The sequence below is a fragment of the Sorex fumeus genome, unplaced genomic scaffold (genome assembly GCF_029834395.1).
Source record: "Sorex fumeus unplaced genomic scaffold, SorFum_2.1 ptg000037l, whole genome shotgun sequence".
NCBI classification, from domain to species: Eukaryota; Metazoa; Chordata; class Mammalia; order Eulipotyphla; family Soricidae; genus Sorex; species Sorex fumeus.
Window position 1 is genome coordinate 74,715,350 of NW_026606094.1, and position 25,976 is coordinate 74,741,325.

At 43.4% G+C, this 25,976-nt stretch overlaps 1 protein-coding gene across 4 annotated transcripts in view; it reads right to left on the minus strand.

Moving 5' to 3' along the window:
- NT5C3A (5'-nucleotidase, cytosolic IIIA) overlaps nt 1-25,976 on the minus strand; it is a 53,626-nt gene that overhangs the window by 11,117 nt on the left and 16,533 nt on the right. Inside the window, exons 1-2 of one of the 4 annotated variants that reach the window (XM_056118241.1) lie at nt 10,581-10,747; nt 7,228-7,282 (exon numbers count right to left, since the gene is read on the minus strand). The exons of 1 other annotated variant lie outside the window; for it this stretch is intronic. In XM_056118241.1, the coding sequence (XP_055974216.1) occupies nt 7,228-7,263 (36 nt within the window). In that variant the 5' untranslated portion in view covers nt 7,264-7,282; nt 10,581-10,747. Of the gene's footprint in view, nt 1-7,227; nt 7,283-10,580; nt 10,748-25,976 lie in introns of those variants that run through there. 2 more of the 4 variants (XM_056118242.1, XM_056118244.1) reach the window with 2 other exon arrangements.

Sequence of the window (25,976 nt, forward strand, 5' to 3'; positions counted from 1 at the left end):
GAGTAAAGTAAAGTAAAGTAAAGGCCCTCCCGTTGATCGTCGATTTGCTCGAGCGGGCCCAGTAACGTCTCCATTGGAGACTTTGTTGTTACTGTGTCTGGCATATCGAATACTCTCGGTAGCTTGCCGGGCTCCCCGAGAGGGGCGGAGGAATCGAACTCGGGTCGGCCATGTTGGCCGCTTGTAAGGCGAACGCCCTACCCGCTGTGCTATCGCTCCAGCCCAGAACCAGCATTATTTTTTTAAAAGACAAACCACTATATTCAATTACCAGTCATCCACACAAAAATAGCAACCCTGTCAGTTGTTTCTAATTGCAAGATAAAAAAAAAAAACCTGTATGTTAACACATTACTTGAAAGTGTGATTTTTTTTTCTACTCGTAAAAATAATGCATACTATATAGAAACAACAGGAAAAATATTGAAAAGAAAAGATAAATAGAAGTGGAGAAAGAGTACAGTTGGCAGGGCACTTGCCTTGCACACAGCTGACTCGGGTCCGATCTCTGGCATCCCATATGGTCCTCCGAACCCTGTCAAGAGTGCTCCCTGAGCACAGAGCCAGGAGTAAGCCCTGAATACTGTTGGGTGTGCAAAAACAAAACAAACTAACCTGTTCTTGAAAGCAAAATATTGAGTGCATCATCCACCATATTTCCTTCCAAAAACATGAAACAAGTGTGTCCACAGGGAGGAAGATGTCATGCCTAAAGCAAACCAAGCCCTCAGGTTTCAGACACTGGCCAGAAATACATCAAGACCAACTGGGCTAGCGGCGCAGCTCAGAGTCGGCACCCAAAGGGGCGAATGAACACCCCCCACCCAAATCAAAACACCTTTCGGGGCTGAACGCAAGGTGAGTGCAACTCCAAGACTGGTTTCTTCACCATGCCAGGGGCAGAATCAAGGGTTTCCCACCTGCACCCCAGCACAGCACACGGCCAGTCCTGTCTGGCTGATTAGTGGAGAGGGGCCAAACGGCAGGAGTGGGGGAGTCTCTGCAAACAGACGCGGCACGCAGCTTCTCTCTCCAGAGAACACGCGCAGGATATGCCAAGATTATAAATCAGACCTGCCTAATCAGACCTGCCTGAAACCGGAGGCTGTGCTGGGTTTGGTCCCTGGCACCCCGTAGTGTCCCCTGAGCCCACCGGGAGTGATCCCTGAGTGCAGAGCCAAGAGTAAACCCCGAGCTCTGCCAGGCGTAGCTCCCAAACTCCAAAATAAAAATACGTAAAAGTAGATACAATTAAAAAGCACCCCCGGGGCTGGGCCATAGCCTGGCAGAAGAGATGAGGCTTTGCATGTGTGGGGTCAGGACCTCAGACCCAGTGACACAAGCAGTCACAAGTGCAGACAGGAGCGTGCATCTCGCATCTCATCGCCCATCCTGCTCGCTGCCGCCTCCTCAGAGCCCTTTCTCCACGTTCCTCCTGGACAAAGAGGTGGCTCCTAGGTGGCACATAAAATGATGCCTCTCGGGTCAGGCGGAGTAGCAAGCGCCAGAGCATGCCTGAATGTGCCAGGTTTAAATGTTAGATTTGAACCCAGCATCATACAGTACCCTCCCCCGAAAAGCTCTGCCAGGCATGTTCCAGGTGGTGCCCTGGGCACCAAGGGAAGTGTCCTCTGTCCCAAATAATAATTCAGATGTGAGGGGCTGGAGTGATAGTACAGTGGGTAGGGCGTTTGCCTTGCACATGACCAACCTGGGTTTGATTCCCAACATCCCACATGGTACCCTGAGCACCACCAGGAGTTAATTCCTGAGTGCAGAGCCAGGAGTAACCCCTGAGCATCGTCGGGTATGACCCAAAAAGGCAAAAAAAAAAAAATTCAGATATGAAAAGCACAGAATTTGAATCATTTTACGGCTTTCCAGGCTCAGAGTGATAGTCCAGTGGGCAGGGCGTTTGTTTTGCATGCAGCAGACCTGGGTTCAACCTTTGGCACTACATATGGTACCTGGAGCCTGCCAGGAGTGACCTCTGAGCAGAGCCAGGAGCAAGCCTGAGCAACGAACATGGCCCCTGAAACAAACAGGCGAAAAGATTTTCCAATTGATTATGATGTAATTTTTTTGTTTGTTTGGGGGCCACATGTGGGGTGCTGAGGATTGAGCTGGGCTAGCCCCTTGCAGGGCAAGCCTGACCCACTGTACCATCTCTCTGATGCAATTTGATGGAAGATAAATAAGGAGTTAAATCTTTCCATCATTGCAAACAAAAGAAAACACAGTCATAAGTACACGGTGTAAAATGTTGGGGAAGGAGCAGAATCTTGCTGACAAGAATTACGTTCTTTTGGGTGTGGAGTAAGAATCTATAGAAAGATGACTAAGCAAAATATGTTTATTTTGACTGATCTTTCATGTATTATATTTGCAGGCTACTGAACTTAAACAACAGTGAGTTCTTAAAAAGTTGGTATCAGGGCTGGAGCGACAGAAAGCGGGTAGGTGCTTGCCATGCACGCGTCTTGACCCAGGTTTGAATCCCAGCACCACATGAGGTCCCCTGAGCATTCCCAGGACTAATTTCTGAGCACTGGTGAGTGTGGCCCCAAAACCAACCAACCAACCAACCAACTAACCAACCAACCGACCGATCGACCAAAAACCCCATGAAGCTGATGTCAAAACTATGTCCTCAGAACCCTATCGCAGGATAGGATTACTCAATAGTAACCTGCATAGTTATACAGTTATACTGAGACGTTTCTGCGGGGTGCAGGCAGAGCCTCTGATATTCCTAATTCCCAGGATTATCAAAGAGATTGCGAAAACCTGAAACACTGTCAAATGAATCATAGTAAAAGTGTTAAGTTTCCATTGAGAAAGACAGATATGAAGAACTAAACAAATGCATCCTTTTTCTGATGGGATGCTGTTAGGCTTCTGTGTGGGCCCCAGCGAGAGGTGCGCTGTCCATGAGCTCAGGACACTCCTCAGCTGCCCCATGCGGTGCCTGAGGATAAACCTACACAAGGCGCTTGTCCTCAACTGAGAACAAAACGCAAAATAAGTGGAGTGACCGTGGAATTCAGTGTACTGAAAGCGTGATGCATATTTCAACAAGAGACACCATCATTCATACTTTTATTCTAGGTGAATATGCAATGGCATAAATTTTTCAATTTCATTTTAACTTTTCACGTCATTTTTTTTTACTTTTTGAATTCATTTTTACTTTTGCCCTAGGGATTTTTCTCAGTATTTTTTTTTAATGGTGGCCTTTAGTTTTTATTAACGAAAAATAAAACATCAAAGTTGGTGGTAAAATCCTCAACATCACTAAGATTCCCAAATTTTCAAGTGAAAGCATAATTGATTTTGTTTCTTCAGTTCAAATCATTCCATGTGTTAAGCAAAGGAATATAAATATAATAATTCTGAAACACCAGTAAGCATCTGAAAAAACAGAGCAAAAACCAAAATCAGCAACATGAAACCAACACAACTCTAGGGAAATTTTCCCTTTGTGTTACATAATTGTAGAAATATATGACAGAATTTTTGTCAATTAACATAGTAATAATCAGTTCAGGCACAAGGCATCTGTTATTGTTAGGAAAATGTAAATCTGAACAACAGTGAGGCATCGCACACCAGAAGACTAACACCCATCACAAGGAACAAAACAAGTGTTGTCATGAATTCAGGGATGAAGGGACCCTCATTCACTGTTGGTGGAAGTAAATGTTGATTTGTCCGGCCTTTCTGGAAAGCGATATGGACAGCCCAGAAAACTAGGAATTGAGCTCTCATTGCACCCAGCAATTCCATTTCTTGGCATCTACCCCAAGAGCCCAAAAACTCTCTTCAGAAAAGCCATTTGCACTTCTATGTTTATTGTATCACCATTAACAAACACCAAACTCTATCAACAACCCAAGTATCAAAGACCAAATAACTGGGTAAAGCAATTATGGTTTCTTTTCAATCGAGTACCACTCAGCTGTAAGAAAAGACATAACCATGCAATCTGCTATTCCATGGATGAACCAGAGAGTACCACACTGAGGGAAGTGAGTCAAGAGAGGGACAGACGCAGAATGCTCTCTCTTGGATCTGGGATATAAAGACACAGGACTCGGAGAGCAACAAAGGTCCAAACAGAACCTGAGAAATGGTCTTCAGTAGTGAGCTCAGGTGTGTGTGACGGAGTGTATGCTGGTAGGGTGGGGAATACTGAAAAATGATGAGGGAAGTGTGATGCTGAAATAAGTTACTCGAGAATCCCTATCGTAGACAGTATTGTAAATCACAGTGTTTTCTCGTTTTTTTTTTTTCTTTCTGAAAATAGCCTGCATAAAAATTGATTGAAATTCCTTAAGAATCTCCACTGGGGCAGGGAATGTGGCCCAATGGGTCTACAGCACACCTGCAGAGTTGCCATCTCGGGACTCATCCCTAGCACTGTTGAGGTGATCCCCTCATCCCCCATAACTGTGTGGGAAAGAATCTTCTGGAAGCCCCTAGGGAAACTTGCCTGGGCTCAGAACATTCAAGGTAAAGACTTCTAGCTTCATATGACAACTGAGGCACCTACACAGGCTTTACGTCACCGATTCAGTGGAACAGTGGGTGTGGGTGATGCAATCTCCCTGCCGACCTCTTGTCTGACCTGTTCCACAGAATGGCAGGACAGGACAGTTTTTATTCAATTCATTCATCACAGAGTGACCAAGAAAAGGGGAAGAGTAAAGCACCTCTAAGAAATACAATATTCTGACTGAGGCTCACATCATGCACACAGGTGAACAGACACTAATGTGGGCAGGACACGGGGATCTGAATAATGACCGGGTACAAGCCAAGATCAGAGGAGGAGATGGCTTCTACTAGGGAGATGGGGGGAAACAGCAGTTTGTAGCTGGAGGGAGGAAGGAAGTAGACGAGGGGAGAGACTGTCTGAAAGATGTCTCGATTGTTTCAGAAAAATCAAACAGTGAATCATCATTTGGCTTGTTTTTCTTCTTTTGCGGGTTGGCAGCATTTGCTATTTTCTTCTCTGAGAGACATACTTAGAGGGTTCTGGGACCCATATAGCAATTATATGGTAGGATATTTCTATATCCCTTATATTCCATTTTGGTTAAAAATAAAACTGGGAAGGAGAGAGAGCACACAGCAGTGAGGCCGCAGGCCTTCCATCGGCTTATCCCCAGCATCTCAGAGACCCTGAAGCACTGCAGGGGACCCTCCCGCTGTGGTGGCTGAGGTAAATCCCTGGCACTGAGGGTGGAAGCAGCACCACTCCCTGAGACCCTAGACCCACCGGATCTAGATCTAGGTCACCACCTAGATCACCAGAACCACCTACTGGGCTGGCTGAGAATCACCTGGAGGCCCCCTAATCCATAAGCAACATCTGGGAGTGCCCCTCCTCATCCCCCCCAAAATATTAAAACCCTGTCATGGCTGGGGATGTGACTGACATCACAGTCGAGGCCAGGATCTCAGACCTGGGCCACACACAAGAGCTGCTTGTGCTAGTTTAGATCTACACAGTCAAGGTCATGTGCAACCCCCATGGTTTCACGCTCATCATGTCAAGTATTAGGATGAATCATATACATTGACAATACTGGGTTAAATTTTACATATAAAATCAGTTACTTCAGATGCTTCACCTTCGCAGCAATACTGACTTCAGTGAACTTAATCAGCACTCTGAGTTAGCTTCCACCTGCCCTTACACACCGAGCCAGGAGAGATGGCAAGAGAATCACTGTCTCGCAAAGCCCTCTGGATGTAAAATTGTTAGGTTTCATATGCTTAAACCAGAAAAAAGAGGAGCTGGAAAAAGAGCACAGTGGGTAAGGCGCTCGCCTTGCATGCAGCCAACCTGGGTTCGATCCCTGGCACCACATATGGTCACACCAAACACCACCATGAGTGATCCTGAGCACAGAGCCAGGAGTAAGCCCTGAGTACCACAGGGTGTGGCCCCCAAATAAAACAAACAAACAAATAACAACAACAAAGAAAAAGAAAGCTAGGAAGAGGATTAAAAAAAAAAAACAGAAAGAAAAAAAATGAGAAGATGGTGGGTTAGTTCTTTTTAAAAGAAAAAAAAGCCTGATTTTTAGGGATTATTCTATCATTGTGAAGATGACTGTAATTTTCCCCACAAGTTAAAGAACCCTACTTACAAGTTACAACACTAACATAGCACAGGAGATTAAAATTCAGTGAGTGCTTCCTTACCAGATGCTATGAGGTACTTCACATATATTCATTTAAACAGCAAGAAGAAAATTTCGGTTTTAAGATTTGAGGATGCAATGTACAACACGATGACAGGTTTAGTATACTCCTGTACAGTATAAAGGTGGTAGTATCATATTTTTTTTTTTCTATTTGCTTTGTTTTCATTTTTGCGCTATGCCTGACAACAGTCTGGGGCTACTCTGCATGGGACGTAAGGGTCAATCCCAGCAGGAGTGTTCCAGGCCCTGTGCTCAGACGACTAGACAGACCCCAGGGATCCTCTGGGGTCAGCTGCATGCCAGGCAATTTCTGGCATGCACAATTTCTCTGGCCCATACTTATTTCTTAAAGATTTGATGAGTCTCTTGAGCAAGAATATCACAGCTTGTTAAGAATTAAGGGCCAGACAGATAATACAGTGGGTAGGGTGTTTGCATTCCATAAGGCTGACCTGGGTTTAAGCCCTGGCACCACACAGGGCTCCTCAAGTCCACCAGGACTGATCCCCGAGCACAAAACCAAGGAGTAAGTCCTGAGCACAGCTGAGTGTGTCCCAAAACAAACAACAGCAAAAAAGAAGTCAGATGTAAAACCCAGTTCTTCCCCCAAATCTCGTGTTTTTCCTAACTCATCCCAGAATGCAATAACTATATGGTTATGGAGGACATTAAAAAAAATGTAAACACTTGTCATTTTAATTTAGAAACCTAAAATAAATTACGACGTGTATTGTGCCGAGGAAGGAAAATCTAGCACATGGGTGCCGGGTGGGGAGAAGCAATGGAATAACAATCTTACATCCTGAAAAGTGCTTCGAGGCATATGATACGCTAAGAAAATAGTTTTCTAAGGTAAGTTGGGATTCTATTCAACAAATATTTGATGTTCTACTGGTATGAAGAAAAATCTACATAAGCTTAAGTTCCATAATTAATCAACTGGTTAGAGACAGGTAAAAGTGGTGATGAGTCACCATTTAATACACTGAACTGGAAATGTTCGAATACCCACCATATTTGCAAGTACAGCAGAATCTTGAGTAGGCATTTCTTGGTTATCCAATCTTCTGGATTTTCCCAGGTGATGTCACAGTAAAAGAGAGAGAAAAAAGGTACACGTGACATACATACACTTAAGGCTCTTCCTGTTGTTAATGACAGAATAAGGTGGTATTTGGGTTTGATTTAAATGCTAAGGTAGGGGGACAGAGCAACAGTACAGCGGATAGGGTGCTTGCCTTGCACGTGGCCGACCCAGGTTCAATCCCTGGCATCCCACATGGTCCCCCGAGCACCACCAGGAGTAATTCCTGAGTGCAGAGCCAGGAGTAACTCCTGTGCATGGCTCAAAACCCAGAAATAAATAAATAAATGGTAAACTACTAAAGGCATCTTTCTTTTGCCTGTGAAGCTCAGTAATGGTCCTGCTCTCTCTCACAAAGTATGGAGTTAAAATTTTTGGTGAAATAGCCTGTAGTTCTTTAAGAATTTAAAACTTTTCTTAATATGTGAATAAGGAATTAAAAATGCTGTATATATTTGCAAGAAACTGCTTGCACTGAGAAAACATTTTTCCAACATTTTCTTTACATGTAAGAATGAGTTTCTTCATAGGCAAATGATTATTACTACTAAATTCATGAAGAAATAATAATATATAGAAGAAATAATATATACAGAAATACAATATACCAGAAATACATTAAGTCAAATGTATTCAACTTTTCATATTAAAATGCTTAATTTTACAAAATTAAATATTTGATTTTGTGGCATTTAAACATTAAAAATTTTGTGACTAAGATCTGAGTTGTACTAGACCTAGCAAAGTGCCTGCCAAATAACAATGATGTCGCAGTGCTGGTAAGTGAATGACCATTTTACGGTGCTGACTGAAATTAACATGTTATCTATTTGTTTAAACCGAAAGCAGCAGTTAAAAAAAAACATTTTAAGTTATATATATACGTATATAATATATGTAGTAGTACATATGGGGGTTACTTATTTTAGCTTGTCAATGTGTTGTATTTTATTTAAGTAAAGCTGTATAATAAATATGCAATTAATCTGACTTTCCTGAAGACCTCTGTGTAGAAAGAAGCTGGGCAGAATATGTGTTGTCTATAATTAAAATGTATGCCGTAAAAACAAAGACTCTCTCATAATCTAAAATCTATATATTAATATACATGCATAATCTCACAGGGGGGGACTGCAATTTTAACACAAAACCAGCCACAGGTCTCTCTCTATCACTGTGACAGTGTGACGACTCAGGCATAAATGTCAGCGTTCTGGCACTATCCTACAGAAAACCAGGGCAGAGTATTTTTAAACAAATAAGCCTGTAAACCTATACTGGATATATAAAGTTCTCTGTATGTTGCCAGCAGTCATCTGCTACGGATGCTTCAAGGGAAAGCATATATGTGTTTTGGAAAAAACAGCCAGTGAAGAAGATAGGGACAAATCCAGAAAAAAAATCACCCTTGCACTATGAACTTTCTTCAAAAGCACGTTTAAATCTCACAATCTTCAAATGGGGACTGAGACATTTGGAAACTGGAAAAATAATTACTTTGTGTACTTTTGGGAGAGGGCAAAGTTTTCCATTGAGGCTGAAAGCTGAAGCAAGGCAAGAACCCACTTAATGAGAACAAATCTGAGGACTGAAAATATTTGCTTTCATAGTATTTCATCGCGGGATGATGAACTTCAAAAATAAAGTTTACAAATCAAGGATCGAACATTTCGAGGAAAGCGTCAATTGCCTTTACCCAAGTTTTAAAAATACCTGAATGCAAATCGAGTTCTTTTTTAAAAAGTCTTCTTGACTCTCTTATGGGAAAATAAATTCATTACTAGGCTCCAAAAGTTGTGATTCTGGTTCACGTCTGATACCTCCAAAGGTATCAAAACTATGTACCAATAAGGTAATAAGAATATGAATAGCAAATAGCAAACACCATAATGTCAGGAGGGCACACATTACTTCATGCACTGCTATAATAGGGACGGGTATCCCCAACATGACAGCCATCCTCAACCACCCCAGGTGAATTCATCTTCACTGTAGCTTTCCAGTGACCTACTCCAGCTGTCCTAGGGGGTTGTTTGTTTTTAAAATGCTACCTTCTTAAGGGCTAAAGTGACTGGCACATTTGGGAAGCACTACAAACTGGCTATTGGTAGCATCAGAAATCAATTTTCATCAACTATAATTCTAATTAGATGTTCAATCATCAGGCAAAAGCAAAACAGCTGGAAGTGAAACTTTCTCACTAGAGATCTGAAATGAAACTAAACCGCAAAAGGTGGGAGAGGAAGTAAAAGAGGCAGAGAGAGAAGACAAATAGATTTCAAAGGTTTGTGACTTTATATGAAATTCCTTAAACTGTAAAACTTGGCTCCTCTATCATCATTTTTACATTTTCCTAAAAACCTTATTTGAATACTTAGAAACATACACAATCTCAAGACTTAAAATTTATTCACCTATCCCCCCCAACCCTAATAGCTAATAGCATTTGTCAAGATGAGTCAACTTAGGCACATGAAAATTAAGTAACAGACCAAGGCACTCGGAGTCCCTCTGTCCTTGAATGCGTCCTACAACAGCAGAGGAAGTGAGGAACAGCCAAAGATGCCAGGCTAGGTCTACAATGCCAGCGAAAACCCAGGGGACAGCTTAGCGTCTACTGCATTATCTACTCGTACTTCCGGTCTAAGAAATCCAGTAAAAATACATTCAATTATATCAACATAACTTAGCCATAACACTTTAGATTTCTATACAAATAAGTTTGAGTCTTAGTTTTTAATACGTTCTTTACTATAAGCCTTTGGGACAGAAATCCAGCTTTTACCAATTCCTAAGATACCCAGCATAATTTCATTCTATGATACCCTGCACAGAACTCACAGACATAAAATAAAAGTTCATGACTGTTCTTAGTCACCACAACACACTGCTCCCAAACCCAGGCACATGAAAAGCAAGTGGCTCCCAGGAAAATGAGTCACATGCAACTAAATGAGTAACACGATTGGGTCTCAGCGTGCTTCTTTCCCCGGGGGGAGAGATTATTGGACGGATTGCTGCTGCTTAACATCTTGCTGTCAAACAAGAAGCTCTTAAAATTAAATCCTCTAAAATGTAATTTTCCATACCTAAGGTGTGCAAAGATGTAGGCGCAGCTTTGCAAACGACACGGAAGTTTTACATTTTCTCCTGGATCTGCTGTTTTACCTTTCTTTCCTAAGTCTCTCTCCTGCAAAGGCCTGAAATTTCCCTGAGACAGCGACTTAAGAAGCAGATAAACAAGAGAAGTTCATTTGTGGATATGAACTACACACACTTACCCTGAAGGTAATCGGAGGAGCTGCTGGAGCAAAAGAAAATTCTTCCTGTTTGAGAAGGACTAATATAGCACAGGGTACACCCGAGGGCGGTGCCACAGGCCTGGCCAAGCAGTATGCAAAACCAGTCCCGTGACACACCGCACAGGGCTTCTTTATGCTGGGGACAGGCCTGCAGTGCCGTGCAGTCACCAGGCCCCTCGACATGAGCAGCTGCAGTTATGTGACAGTCAAGAGAAGATAAACCTGCACCCTCACAGCGCGGTGAGCTGCCCATAAAAGGAACCTTGATATTAGTATGCAAAATACTCTCTTCCTCCAAGAACTTACTTGTGGGATGAGATCTCTGCTGTGCGAATGTTGCATTACAACCAAAAGTGAAGATTACGCTGTGGTTGCCCGGAAAATAGGGGGAGTGGGGTCTGGGGGTGCAACTGCTCAGTGGGCACAAAATTTAATGTGGAAGATGAAAAGGTCCTGGAAAGGGATGGTGTTAGTGGCTGCATAGTGATCTAAATGCACCTGATTCTCAACACACACACACACACACACACACACACACACACACACACACTCACTCACACCATTTCAAACGAACCAAACTGATTTTATAACTTATGGCCACTAAGATATAAGATGTAACATGAAAACAGCGAATTTTGTGGTGTGTCTTTTGCAACAACTTTCACCAGATTAGCTCATTTCAGACGCAGACACCATGAGCGGTCTTAGAGGGATCCGTCTCAGCTGCAGGGCGCTGCGTGAAGTCCACTTTTCTCCTTATCTTTCCCTGTACTACAGACGTTTTAATAACACCCTGGAGTGGACCTGCTGTATAATCTGTAGGCAACGAAAACTTATTTTTATTATTAGGAAATTGAAATAATTTTTTTTATTCTGAAAATAAAAGTGGAGGGACTGCACTCTGTGTGTGTGTATGTTTGTGCGTGTGTGTGTATGTTTGTACGTGTGTGTGTGTGTGTGTGTGTGTGTGTGTACTTTAAAAGAATCAGTGTGGCTTTCAACCTGAGTAGCTGGAATGCAACACCTAAAAACATGTGTCAGGACATGATAGATAAGTTATAATAGGAACACTGGGAAACTTTATCTAGGCACTAAGCTACCCTGTGTAAATGAAATTTTATATCTGCCTCTCTCTTCTATCCACAATGGAAACTGAACCTCATATATTTACTTTTGTTTGTTTGTTTTTAAGTCAAACCTGACTGTGCTTAGGGCTTACTCCCGGCTTTGAGCACGGGAATGACTCCTTGTCAATGAGGGGACCACATGGGATGCCAGAGATCCAAGCCAGGTCGGCCGTGTGCCAGGCAAGTGCCCTACCTGCTGTACTGTCTCTCTGGACCCAAACCTCACATATTTAATAATGAAATTTTGGGAAATAGTATTAAAAACAACATGGAATTTTAAATTCTCTTTTGAAAAGAGATCACTAACTTTCTAAACTAAGTCATACGAATGCACTGACTATCAGTTGTTAAAAGTTCTGGTCCTGCTTCCTTATTTTAATAAAATGAGAAAATTCTTAATAAAATATTCCACTAATAGGAAACTCTTTTTTATTCTAGTAAGGGAGGGTCACAGCAACTAGGCAATCCATTTTGAACATCTTTCTGTGTGATGAATGAACAAGACAACTGTCCCATAACATATTAAGACATCTAACAATGCCAAGAATTTTAAATACATTGTTTTGATGATGACTCAAGGTGAATTTTAAACAACAAAGGATGACGGAGTTAAGAGTTTCCCAACTGATTTGGCAGCCTATTAAAAGATTTGAAATATATACTTCCCCTTCACGTTCCTATTTTATGCCGAGTAATCAATCCTGAGGGAACTGGCAGTACACAAAGGCTTGGTTGCAAGAAAACACATCACAGACTTATTTATAATACTGGGAACCCTAAACTCCCTAAGTGTGTGTGTGTGTGTGTGTGTAATATACACCAAATATCATAAGCTGAATCACTCCAAAGAATGATTATAGTTAAAATTCACTGTGCATTTCCTTCCTTCCTTCCTTCCTTCCTTCCTTCCTTCCTTCCTTCCTTCCTTCCTTCCTTCCTGCCTGCCTGCCTGCGTCACACCTGGCAATGCATAGTGGTTATGCCTGGCTCATGCACTCAGGAATTACTCCTGGCAGTGCTCAGGGGACTCTAAGGGATGCTGGGAATTGAACCCGAGCTGGCCACATGCAAGGCAAATGCCCTACCCGCTGTGCTATCACTCCAGCCCCCACTGTGCATTTTTTATATACTAAATACTTCTGAGCACTTGACATTCCTCCTCTTATGGGATAATTCAGGTTTCCTTTCAGAGACTTAGACACAATACTGTAAGTTAATAACAGTACGAGTCTGTGAGATCAATAATTTACACACACATATACACACACACATGCACACATATATATGTATGTACACACGTGCACACGTGCACACATACATACATAATTGTTGTTTAGGAAAATGATTCCAGTAGTAGTGTCAGCTTGCATGATTCTGATGAACAATGGGACTGACCTTCACCCCCACCAACATGCTTTAAACCCTCAACCACTGATCCCGTGTCACTTCTAGTCCACCCCCTTACAGGGCGAGTTTGTCCTCCTTAGATATTGTTCATTATTTTGTTTCTCTCTACACCCTGGATGAGTGAGGTCGTCCAATCTTCCTGCAAGACCAACTGACATACACAGTGGGCTGAACACGACATAAGCAGGAGTGAGTAGCTCCCTGGCAGTATGGGAAGCAGAGAGATAGCTCAGGGTCAGGGTGCCTGCCTCAGGCACAGCTGACCCCGGTTCAGTCCCCTTCAACTGCATCTGGTCCCCTATGGTTTTCTGTTTTACAACCAGCCCTTCTTCCTCCCAGGAGAGCTACCATTTCTTAGCACTATCCAACCCCATGCGTCCGAGCCTAGGTGTGTGCAGTGTCCGGCTCCATGCGGTCTAATGTAGTTTATCTGTATAACCTTGAGAAAAATCTCACTTCCTGGCCGGAGCCTGAAGACAGCGGGTCAGGCACTCGCCTTGCAATCCCTAGCATGCCACATGGTCCTCTGAGTTCCGCCAGGAGTGACTCCTGAGCACAGAGCGAGGAGTAAAGCGCTGAGTACCATGGGGTGTGGGCCCCCCAAACTAAAAAAAAATAATTAAGGAAAGAAAAAGAAGAATCATACTCTCTCCCTCTTTATTTCTTCAATAAGGAACTAACACTGGAGAAGCTGAGTCATTCGTTACTTATATGATTTATGTGCAGGAACTGGAACATTCTTTTATTGCAGCACCTGGTTTCTACGTAACAGGCATACACAGAACGCTTTCAGGGAGGGTTATGAATAAGAACAATGTTTTGAAACGGACACAGAAAAGGTACGGGGTCACGAGTGAAGCACCGAATAAAAGCAAATGAGTTTTGCTCACAGCAGTTTTAGGTCTGTGTTTGGGTTTGTGTGGGGAAGGTATACGAAGGGTTTAGCAGAGCCAAACAGCGGGCAGGCTGCTGACACCACAGTGGACTTTCATCTCTGCACACCGACAAGACTGTTGCCCTGGGGTGTCTTTACTCACTGACATGGAAACGAAAACACCCTACACCCCCAAAGCAAACTCAGACCTGAAACTGGTATGTTGCCAGCCGGAGCAAGCAGGTCCCTCGGGAGTAAACTCTCCAGGAGGTAGTTCTTCCCTTTGAACAGACATTTGACTCCTGGTCTGTGAGGAAAGGCTCTTCATTTGCACTTCTGGCTGGAACTTTCACACACATGGGTCAGTTAGCTTGAAAAGGTGAAACTAGCATGTCCTATTTGCCATCAAAAAGCATCTCAAAATTTTCAAACAATGATGCAAACAAAAAAGTCCACAGAAAACCACATCTACCCATTTAAACCTTAATAATTTACTAATGGACTCATTTGGTCTTTAACCTTCGGTAAGGAAGGAAATAATAGAACTAGTTAATAACTTTCCGTGAAAGAAATCACCTTGTAATCACATATAAAACCTGTCACAACCATAGGTGTTTCTCAATAATCTCAGGTTTAATCACCAATTGACACTTAATGATTATCACATAGTCATGGAATGTATTTTTTTTAATGTAGGAGTACTGCTATTTATTCAGCCACTGATTAGCATGGAATGTATTTTTAAAGTTCAATCTGAATTTGGCTTACACCCAAGGAAGTTATTCCAAACAAAACAATAAAGGCATTTATGAAGACAATTCAGTTGGAGGTGAGATGCAATAATTTATATGCACCCTCACAAGACTTCTTCTGTTTACTCCTGCATGATCCATATAGCAAGATGATTTTTATGAATGTGCAAATATCAGTGATCTCAACACAGTGGTTGTTCCAGAAAAGGTTGCAATAAGGTGTCAGAAGTGGTTGTAATTGATCATTCTTAAAAACTATGTGAAAATCTAGTTTCGACTAATTTAATTTTCAGAAACTCAAATAAAGTTCTTGAACAGTCTCTATCTTTTGTATTTAAAAATTAGTAAATTCTGTAGTTCAAAATCCTTTAAAGGAAATGGCTTACTTTGCAATAAGTCAAGTTCAAGGAAACTGGACTGTAAGGCAGTATCATTGCTGGAGTCATTTCTTTTCTTTCTTTTTTTTTTTCTTTTTGAGTCACACCCAGCGATGCACAGAGGTTACTCCTGGCTTATGCACTCAGGAATTACTCCTGGTGGTGCTTGGGGGACCATATGGGATGCTGGGTATCAAATCTGGGTCGGCCGCGTGCAAGGCAAATGCCCTACCTGCTGTGCTATCACTCCAGCCCCTGTTGGAGTCATTTCTAGCTCTCCTTTCAAATTCTCCACATTCTATCACCTCAAGATACTTAAGACTGAAACTTGGACTAAAGAATGCAGCAATTAAGACACTTTCCCTGCACATGGCAGACTTTGTTCATTCCCCAGCACCACATTCAGTCCCCCGAGTACCATCAAGGAATGATTTCTGAGCACAGAGCTAGGAGGAAACCCTGAGCACTTCCAAAAAGAATTATTTATCAATTTAAGCTTTTATCCTACTACTGGTATATTGCAACTATTAAATCTAAATGCAGAGAGCAAAGACTAAACTTATTAACCTTCTTTTTGCTGTATAAAACTAGTGATAAAAAATGGTAGAGAAACTGGGGCTGGAGCAATAGTACAGCGGGTAGGGCGTTTGCCTTGCATGTGGCCGACCTGGGTTCAATTCCCAGCATCCCATATGGTCCCCTGAGCACCGCCAAGGGTAATTCCTGAGTGCAGAGCCAGGAGTGACCCCTTGTGCATGGCCGGGTATAACTCAAAAAAGAGAAAAAAAAAGGTAGAGAAAAATGAAGCAATCGTTAAATCTTTGGAAAGAGATCCAAGTTTATAAACTATTAACTTATAGCAGATAATTAGCTGAGATTATATGGAAGATCAACTGGTATAACTTGAATTTTAAAATACAAAAATATAAGGAACCACAAAATAAAGCCCTTTCAAAATTTCCTTGTGCCAAAGTATTTAATTTACCCTTAGATAAATTTGGTAACACATATAATCTTCAGTAATGGACTATATGCTTATCAGAACAGAACTTATTAAAATGACATTATTAGAGAACGAACTTCAGAAAAGTTTTATGGTAACATTTTATTTAATTTTGGTAAACTTATTCAAACTTGTAAAGAACAGATGTCTCTCATATTAAACTGTTTAAAACACATAAAAAGAAGCTAGGGGCTGGAGAGTTAGTACAGTGAGCAAGGCATTTGCCTTGTTCATGGCTGACCTGGGTTCGATCCCAGGAACCCCTTACGGTTCCCTGAGTGCAGCCAGAATTGCTCCCTGAGCAGAGTCAGGAGTAAGCCCCAGGCACCGCCAGGTGTAGTACCAGAGCAAAGCTATAATGAAGTTAAACTATGCAATTCTATTTATGAAGTGAACGAATATAAAACCCTGAGATTAAAGCCGGCCGAAAGTAGCACACAAACAAGAAAACACACCTACCTTCATATAGAAACATAGAGACACAAGTCTTAAATAATAAACGAGCAGCTGAATTTAACAGCACAAACAACCGTCTAGTATGACTGAATCAGAGATACACCAGGAACCCACTAGCAGTCATCACGGAGCAATGACAGAATCACTGATGATTTGTATTTTCGTCTTCAAACTCTGATATATTCAAATTTTTCTATAACTCATATTAAGCTGATACCCGAGGGCAAACAGACCGACTTTTAAGTTACATGTTCCAAAAAGATAAGAGAATGAAAGTATGAAGACCGCAGCACCATCTTTAGAAGAAACAGACACAAGATATGTTACGTCATGCTTATGAAGGGCAAATGAAATTCACCATGAGGGCAAAATCATACCGCACTATTTTTCCAGTACTTGCTGCCCTCATTCTCTGGCTGGGCAGGTAAGCCATGGGTAAGATGCACAGCCCACTTGAGCAATATGCCCCATTCTCCCAGACTGGAGATGGAATGAAGTCCTAATGTATTAATGCAGAGTTGTGTGCCAGTGGAGTCAGGATGATACCTGAAGAATTATACACAGGTCTAGAGCTACTTCAGAGTGGGGAAAGAAGGATCACCACCTTCGGATTGCTAAGAAATTAAACGAAAACCAAAAGAGTTGGAAAAACAAGACGTTTCACATACTCTCCTTGTTCAAGTCGATTAATTATAAAGAGCCCTTGTAAATCGAGAAAAATAGATGATGCAGGGGAAAAAAGACAAAACAAAACAACCCACAAACTGCCAGTTATTTTTTTAAGGTGTCTCCCTCGCAGGGTCTTGGGGCCCCAAAACCCCCTCCCGGAATGTCTGGCCTGGGCAGCAGTGTGGACCTGACGGTTCTTGGGGCCACTGTGGCTACACGAGCAGTGTCCATGGGACAAGCGGTGCTGGCTGTCCACTCAGGGTCTCAAATATGCTAAGTACGTGCACCACCACTTGAACCCTCGCCCGACCTGAGCCGGCTATTTTTCAAAGCACAACTTTAAAAGCAATAGCACTGTAGCTCTATCCTCCTGTTGTTCATCAATTTGCTCAAGCGGGCACCAGTAACATCTCCACTGTGAGACTTGTTGTTACTGTTTTTGGCATATCGAATATGCCACCGGGAGCTGGCCAGGCCCTGCCCTGTGGGCGGGACACTCTGGGTAGCTTGCCAGGCTCTCTAAGAGGGAGGGAGGAATCAAACATGGGTTGGCCGCGTGCAAGGCAAACGCCCTACCCCTTAAAAGTAATAAAAATACTTAACAGGTAACTCAAGCATTTGCCGTGTGCTGTGTACCACACCCTGACCCCACCCATGCAAAGTGAAACAGAACAAAAACAATCATCTGGCAAATGATGTGAGAAAAAAATGATCCCTATCCCCAGGATAGGAGGGCTCAGGTACCTAAATATACTGGCTGTGGAAATGTAAACTGGTGTGATGCTTTCAGAGGGTAACCTGGGAGCATATTCAAAACCCTCAGATCTCAGGGCCTGAGGGAAAGCACGCAGGTCACAGGGCACGACTTGCTCCCAGCTGACCAGGGTTCAACATACAGCACCAAATATGGTCTCTCGAGCTTCACCAGGAATATCCCTGAGCTCAGAAACTGGAGTAAGCCTTAAGCATTTCTGGGTGCCCCACCCGTCCCCATCAAATCCTTAGATCTGTGCCCCGCCATGTGACTCTTCAGCTCCACCTAAGTAGACAACCTGGGACATGCACACGGGTTTAGGAATATTCACCCATCCATTATTTATTTATTTATTTGTTATGAGGCCATACCCAGCCATATTCAGTGATGCTTAGGGATTACTCCTAGCTCTGTGCTCCAGAATCACTCCTGGCGGTGCTCGGGGGACCGTATGGGACGCTGGGAATCGAACCCAGTGTAGCCACATGCAAGGCAAACGCCCTACCTGCTGTGCTATCCCTCCGGCCCCAGATTCATTATTTATAGTAAAGTAAAGTAAAGGCCCTCCCGTTGATCATCGATTTGCTCGAGCGGGCCCAGTAACGTCTCCACTGGAGACTTTGTTGTTACTGTGTCTGGCATATCGAATACTCTCGGTAGCTTGCCGGGCTCTCCGAGAGGGGCGGAGGAATCGAACTCGGGTCGGCCATGTTGGCTGCGTGCAAGGCAAACGCCCTACCCGCTGTGCAACCGCCTATTTGAGTAGGTTGAATGAATGTTCATTCATTTGAAAAAGTTGAATGAATAACAGGAAACTGCCTACTTGAACAGGTTGAATGCATGCTCAACCCTGAAGCACTTTAACCTGAATTATGATTTCCACAAGTGACATAATAACATCAAGTAATTCTACAAATCATCAAAGTATAGTTTTACTAGTAAGAAATAAAGGAGGAAGTGACTATTCTGGTTAAAAAAAAACAAACAAACCATGGTCGTAGGGTCCAAAGAGATGCTTAGCATGTGTGGGCCCCAAAGTTCAGTCCCCAGCACTACACAGACCCACAAACACTGTGTCAGCAGTGGCCCTGGGTCCCAGAGCTGCAAGATTCGGGCAGCCCCACATCCTCACGTCTTGACAGAGCTTCACATCCAAGGTCTAACTGGGCTGCTCAAGGACCTTCAGGAGTGGCCCCTGAACACTTCTTAGGGGACACAGAACAAAACAACCCCCCCCAACACCCAATGAAAATAAACTGTAGTAGATGAACACTGGGAAAAGCAATATATTGAAAAGCATAGTAAAAAAGGAATAACTGCTAAAGCATGAGGTTTTCTTAGATGATGAGATAGTACATAGATTCCGTTTGCATATCTAGATAAAACTTTTATATCAGCAGTATGAATCGTATAAGAAAAAAGGGAAATGGAGCTTCGTTTTTACATGAAGTGAATTTATTATTACTATTTTATTGAATCACTGTCAGAGGCACAGTTACAAATTTATCCATGATTGAGTTTCAGTCACATGATGTTCAACACACAACACCCTTCCATTCACCACTGTCCACTTCCCACCACCAGTGTCCCCAGTTTCCCTCCCGCCACCTCCAAGGCTTGCCTCTAGGGCAGACAATTTTCTTCTCTCTCTCTCTCTCTCTCTCTCTCTCTCTTCTCTCTCTCTCTCTCTCTCTCTCTCTCTCTCTCTCTCTCTCTCTCTCTCTCTCTCATTCTGGCTCTCTCTCTCTCAATGTCTCTTTTCTTCTGGGCATTATGGTTTGCAACACAGGTACTGAAAGGTTACCATGGATATATCCCTTTGCCTACTGAAATGGGCTTATAAAAAGCTGGGTCCTACAATTGGAAATCTCTACAAGGAGACCTCATGAGCTCTTTTCTGAAGTTTATTTTTTGAAAGCTAAAGTGGAATACATGATTTGTATTTACTGGGACAGATTGGTAAGTACTAATATAATTGAGAGGCCTCAGACAGGGACCAAAAGTAAGTTACACACACACACACACACACACACACACACACACACACACACACACCCCCCAAACAACAACAAAACCCTAAAATAACAAGATAAAAACAACAAAAGAGAGTGCTTATAGAAGTCTTATCCTGGATACCAACCCAGGGCCCTCATGTGATTTTAGGGAAACTGAACTGGAGTGATAGCACAGGGGGTAGGACATTTGCCTTGCATGCGGCCAAGTGGGCTGGCCGGAGTTCGATTCCTCCGCCCCTCTTGAAGAGCCTGGCAAGCTACTAAGAGTATCTCTCTCGCCTGCACGGCAAAGCCTGGCAAGCTACCCGTGACGTATTCGATATGCCAATAACAAGTCTCACAATGTTACTGGGCCCACTCGAGCAAATCAATGAACAACGGGAGGACAGTGACAGTGACACTGAACTGTAGTGACTAAATGTTGGAGGTGGGTGCCAGGTCCCCAAGGCCGTCCTGTCAGTTTAACCATCAACAATGCAGCAGGCGGGCATGCAGGAGGCAGGCTCTGTTAGGTTCCATTAAAAACTCATTAGCGGAGTGATAGTACAGCAGGGAAGGCACTTACTTGGCATGAATGAGGCCAAACCAGGCCCAATCCCTGACCTGCCAGAGAGTCCCCCAAGCACCGCCAGGAGTCAGCCCTAGTACCGCTGGGTGTGGCCCCAAAGCAAACCAACCCAAAACTGCTGCTCAAAATCTACCATAACAATGGGCGCCACCCCACCTCAATATTTTAAACTTTAAAGGCCTATCTGATATGCTTGTCTTGCATGCAGCCAACCTGAAGCTGACCTCCAGCACCACATACAGTCCCGAGCACTGTCAGGAGTGATCCCGGCGCCCAGTGCCAGTTCTAAGGCATGAGCATGGCTGGGTGTGGCCCAACCTCCCTCCGCTCTCCCCACAAAAATAAGAGCCATATGAAACTGGCTTTCTTGCTTTTTCCCCAAATTGTAGAACTCAAACAGGGCACCATTTAGGTATCCTTTCTAAATGCATCACTTTTTTTTTGTTTTATTTTGTGGGTCACACCCGGCGATATACAGGGGTTACTCCTGGCTCATGCACTCAGGAGTTACTCCTGGCGGTGCTCAGGGGACCATATAGGATGCTGGGAATCGAATCCGGGTTGGCCGCACACAAGGTAAATGCCTTACCCGTTGTGCTATTGCTCCAGCCCCTAAATGCATTACTTTAATTATAGGAAAACATCAAGTCTAAAAGGAAACTGGGCAGAGAACAATGGGTTTACTATCAAAAAGAGAAAACGAAAGAACATTTAAGTAACGGTGTGGTGTGGATCCGGTGGATCCGATAAGCTTTATCTAGCACTGGATATACCCGAGGCAAGCTTCCAACTGCACCGGGTCCTCCTGGCCATTGTTTCTGCCATCCTTGGAGCTCTTCTCTCTGTTGCCATGCTTCTAAGTTACCCCTGTCATCAAATTTGACTGAGAGGCTCGCTGAGACAGAGAAATGATGGAAAACTGACAGGCTTGGGCAGGACAGGAGATGCTCTGACGACAGCATCCTGTACCTAGGCCCTGAATGGACAGGTGAGCTCATGCAAGGCCAGGGCCGGCCCAGGGCATAGTTCCAGAGGACAAGAATGGGGATACGAAGGCTCTCACAGGAAGCCACAGCATGTTAAAATTGACTGTTGAGTTCCACCCACTGACAAGCAGGAACTTGCCCAACAAATTAAGCAATTCTCTAATCAACTGCTAAACAACACTGTAATCAGTAAGCACCTTGAATATTAAGATTGAAAAAAAAAACCCAAACTATCTATCTAGGTTTAAAAATAAAGAGAGACAAACAGCACTGACTTTGATAATGTCAGAAGGCAGTCATACTTGGTATAAATTTTAAAGATTACTGGCTTGGAAGGCAAGAAAAAGCATTTCCCTCTATCTGTTCTAGGTTCTTAGCTGAGACATGCCTTCCTCTCTAGTAAAAAACAAATTTAGTTTCCTCTGTGCCGGACTCCCACAAAGATAAAATACCCCAGAGGCAGTGAGGCAATATTGGGGCCTGTACATCACCCTGAGCTAAGGGACAGAGTAGGGGGTTGAGATTTCAAAGGAGGGAAGGCAATTCACAGGAAAACTAGAAGAGCAACTGGTGAACAAACATATAGACGGGTCCCTCGCTCTGCTCTTAGCCAGGGTCCCTTCCTACAATCTTGCGACACTGCTCTCCCCCCCCCCCCCCCCACTTTATTTAAACACCATGGTTTATAAAGGTTTACAAAGTTGTTCATGATGTTTTGATATAGGCATCAATCCCACCACCACTGTCACCTTCCCTCCACCAATGTCTCCATGTTCCCAACCACCCCTCAAGACTACTCCCCAACAGCAGGCCCACAATAGTAAAGTAAAGTAAAGGCCCTCCCGTTGATCATTGATTTGCTCAAGCGGGCCCAGTAACGTCTCCATTGGAGACTTTGTTGTTACTGTGTCTGGCATATCCAATACTCTCGGTAGCTTGCCGGGCTCTCCGAGAGGGGCGGAGGAATCGAACTCGGGTTGGCCATGTTGGCTGTGTGCAAGGCAGACGCCCTACCCGCTGTGCTTTTTTTTTGCTTTTTGGGTCATGCCCGGTGATGCTCAGGGGTTACTCCTGGCTCAGCACTCAGGAATTACTCCTGGCGGTGCTAGGGGGACCATATGGGATGCTGGGAATCGAACCTGGGTTGGCTGCGTGCAAGGCAAATGCCCTACCGGCTGGAACTATCGCTCCAGCCCCTCACAATAATTTATTTTATACTGCTTGTTACCAGTAAATGGCTAGTGGAATAATCAAAAAGTATTTCAGTTAAGTATTCTAAATTTTAGAATTCCTGGAGCGCACGGCTGCATTTGTCACATTTGACCAAGAGTAGCACACAACATTGGACTGGCTTTAAGAAACATGTTAGTAATCTCTTACACAAGGGCTTAATGGCTCCAGGATGAAATACAACAATATTCACACACTTTCCTCTAAGGAAACTTTATCGGGCCATTTATAGTGGATTATTCATAATAAGCAATACAAAATTAATGATTTTGGTTCTGCTTCGGGGGGGATGTTTTGGGATTTGGAGTGGAAACATTTGAAATATGATGGTGGGAAGGTGCAATGGCGGTAAGATTGGTGTTTGAATATTAAATGCAATGAATTATTGTAAACAACTTTATAAAAATTAAATTAAATTTAAAAAATATTTCAGTAAAAGAAAATTTGTGCAAAGTGTTGGATCTCACCATGGGGACATTAAGTCCTTGTCTGAGGGTTTACTAAGCTGTTGTTGTTTTTGTTAGTCGAGATTGGTTGGTTTCTATGGTATATCCCATCCAATCCGGTGTGTCAGTGTTGTAGATTTTCTTTCTACATTCTTGTAAGCAATTGACAGAAAAGTAAGAAGCTTTTCCCTGAGTTGGTTGGATCTTGACTTCCTCAGCTCAAAAGAATTCGCAATCCACATGCCCAAGTGGCATATTTCGGAATGGAATATTCTGCTCCTCTTAAGGTTTAAGCAACACTGAGAGAGTAAACATAAAAATACATAAACAGGACAAGGAACTTTAGAAAGTGCAGGGGGTTGTCTGCCACCTGCTGACAGCAAAGGGAAATTGCACCCATCCTCTACGGTTTTAAAGGGAGAGAACAAACTAGCAGATACACTGAAGATAATAAAACACTCACTCTGATTCTGTATAGGGTAAAAATAGGATTTAAGGGGCTGCAGCGATAGCGCAGCGGGTAGGGCGTTTGCCTTGCACGCGACTGACTCTGGTTCGATTCCCAGCATCCCATATGGTCCCCTGAGCACCGCCAGGAGTAATTCCTGAGTGCATGAGCCGGGAGTAAGCCCTGTGCAATGCCAGGTGTGACCCAAAAAGCAAAAGTAAATAAATAAATAAATAAATAAATAAATAAAAATAGGATTTAAGATTCTTCATATTGTTCTCCAGGAACATGAAGAGCCTCAAACCGTTTGTTCAGGGTTTTGATGAAGAAGTCTGACCATCTCGTACTGGGGGCTCTTCCAAGGTCAGGGGAATGAGGCCCATTTGTGTTATTGTTTTTGGCATATCCATAGATTATAGGACATAACCAATTTGCTATGAAAAATGAAGGCTCATGCATAGCCTGGGATCACTCATCAGTGCTAGTGCACCATTGGGGCTGGCTCATCAGCGCTTGTGAATTGCCTGAGCTCACTCATCACTGCTCGTGCACTGCCTGGGCTCACTCATCAGAGCTCATGCGTAGCCTAGGCTCACTCATTACTGCTCATGCACCATCTAGGCTCACTTGTCAGTGCTTGTGCATATCCTGGGCTCACTCGTCAATACTCGTGCACCGTCGGGGCTGACTTGTCAGCGCTCATTCATCAGTGCTTATGCACTGTCTGCGTTAACACGTTGGTGCCCGTTCACAAGCTGAGCTCACATGTTAGCGCTCGTGCTCAGGCCAGGCTCCTGAGTGTCGGTGCTTGTGCACGGACCAGCTATCGTGGGCATCGGTGCTCATACATGGGCTGGCCTGTGGGCGTCAATGTTCGGTTGCAGGTGGCTGTGCTACCCCTGGGTTCACACGCTTCAGAAGTGGGGGTGCTCGTAGACACTTGGTTTAGATCCTGCAGACCGGGCACTCCACGGTGAGCTGGGCAGAGGCGCTGGGCATGTGAACATCCTGTCCCACACCGGCTGAACACTGAGCTGACCCTGCACCCCAGGTCCAGGAGCCTGACCAAAGCATAGAGGCTAGGAATCGTATTCTGTACAGGACATGCTCTATTCTCACAATCAAGTATGCTAGAGAAAAAAGACAAGGCAGTTTTAAAACCAGTGGGAAGCAAAAGGTATTTACAGCCTATATCCTACTGAGAAAAAAACAAACCCCAGTTGTTCAAGGGTAAAGTGTACTTCATAAAATAAGCCTTGTCTCTATTAGTCATGTCCCATTAAAGCCAGCTCTTCTACTGATAAGACTGATAAGATAACTTTTGGCTAGAAAAAGTAATAATTGGATAAATTAAAATACCATGTAGATGGGCTGGAGCGACTGCACAGCGGTAGGGTGGTTTGCCTTGAGTGCAGCCAGCCCGGCCGAGCTGGGTTCGATTCCTCCACCCCTCTAGGAGAGCCCGGCAAGCTCCCGAGACTATCTCACCCACAAGGTAAAGCCTGGCAAGCTCCCCGTGATGTATTCGATATGCCAAAAACAGTAACAACAAGTCTCACGATGGAGATGTTATTGGGCCCGCTTGAGCAAATTGATGAACAACGGGAGGACTGTGAGCCTGATCGTGACCATGTAAATAAATTCACAACAAAGGAATACTGGGAAAAAAGGGGTAAAACTGTTTTAGGAAGTATTCTAGCCAACACAAAAATAGATCACCAAGAGGGTTTTTTTTTTAAATTAAATTTAACAATGTGGTCAACTTGTTGCATGAGGATAATACACAGGAAATGTGACCATTGTCATTTAGAAGGACAAAGTTATATGCCTAGTACATTTCCATACTTGGAAATCAGGGAGTTCAAGTGATCTTAGATATCATCCTGGCCAATATTGGGAGCTTAATTACTTCCCTATTTTACAATATATTTTAATCAAACTGGAACAATCATAACTGTTCTGCCACTATATCCATCGAACATTTTATCATTGCCAATGCGAGGAATCTCATGTATTTTCTTCATCTAGAGTCTCTTTTAGTCAAACTAGACCAATGCTGATTGTTATATCACCGTATCCAGCAAACATTATTCCACCCTATCAGCCAAGCAATATCTTTATGTCACTTTCCATTGCTTCGGAGTTCCACCTAGGCTTGTGATAACCCCCTCCCCCATCTCTCTCTGTCTCTGTCTCTGTGTCTCTCTGTGTGTCTCTCTCTCTCTGTGTGTGTGTCTCTCTCTCTCTTTCTCTCTCTCTCACA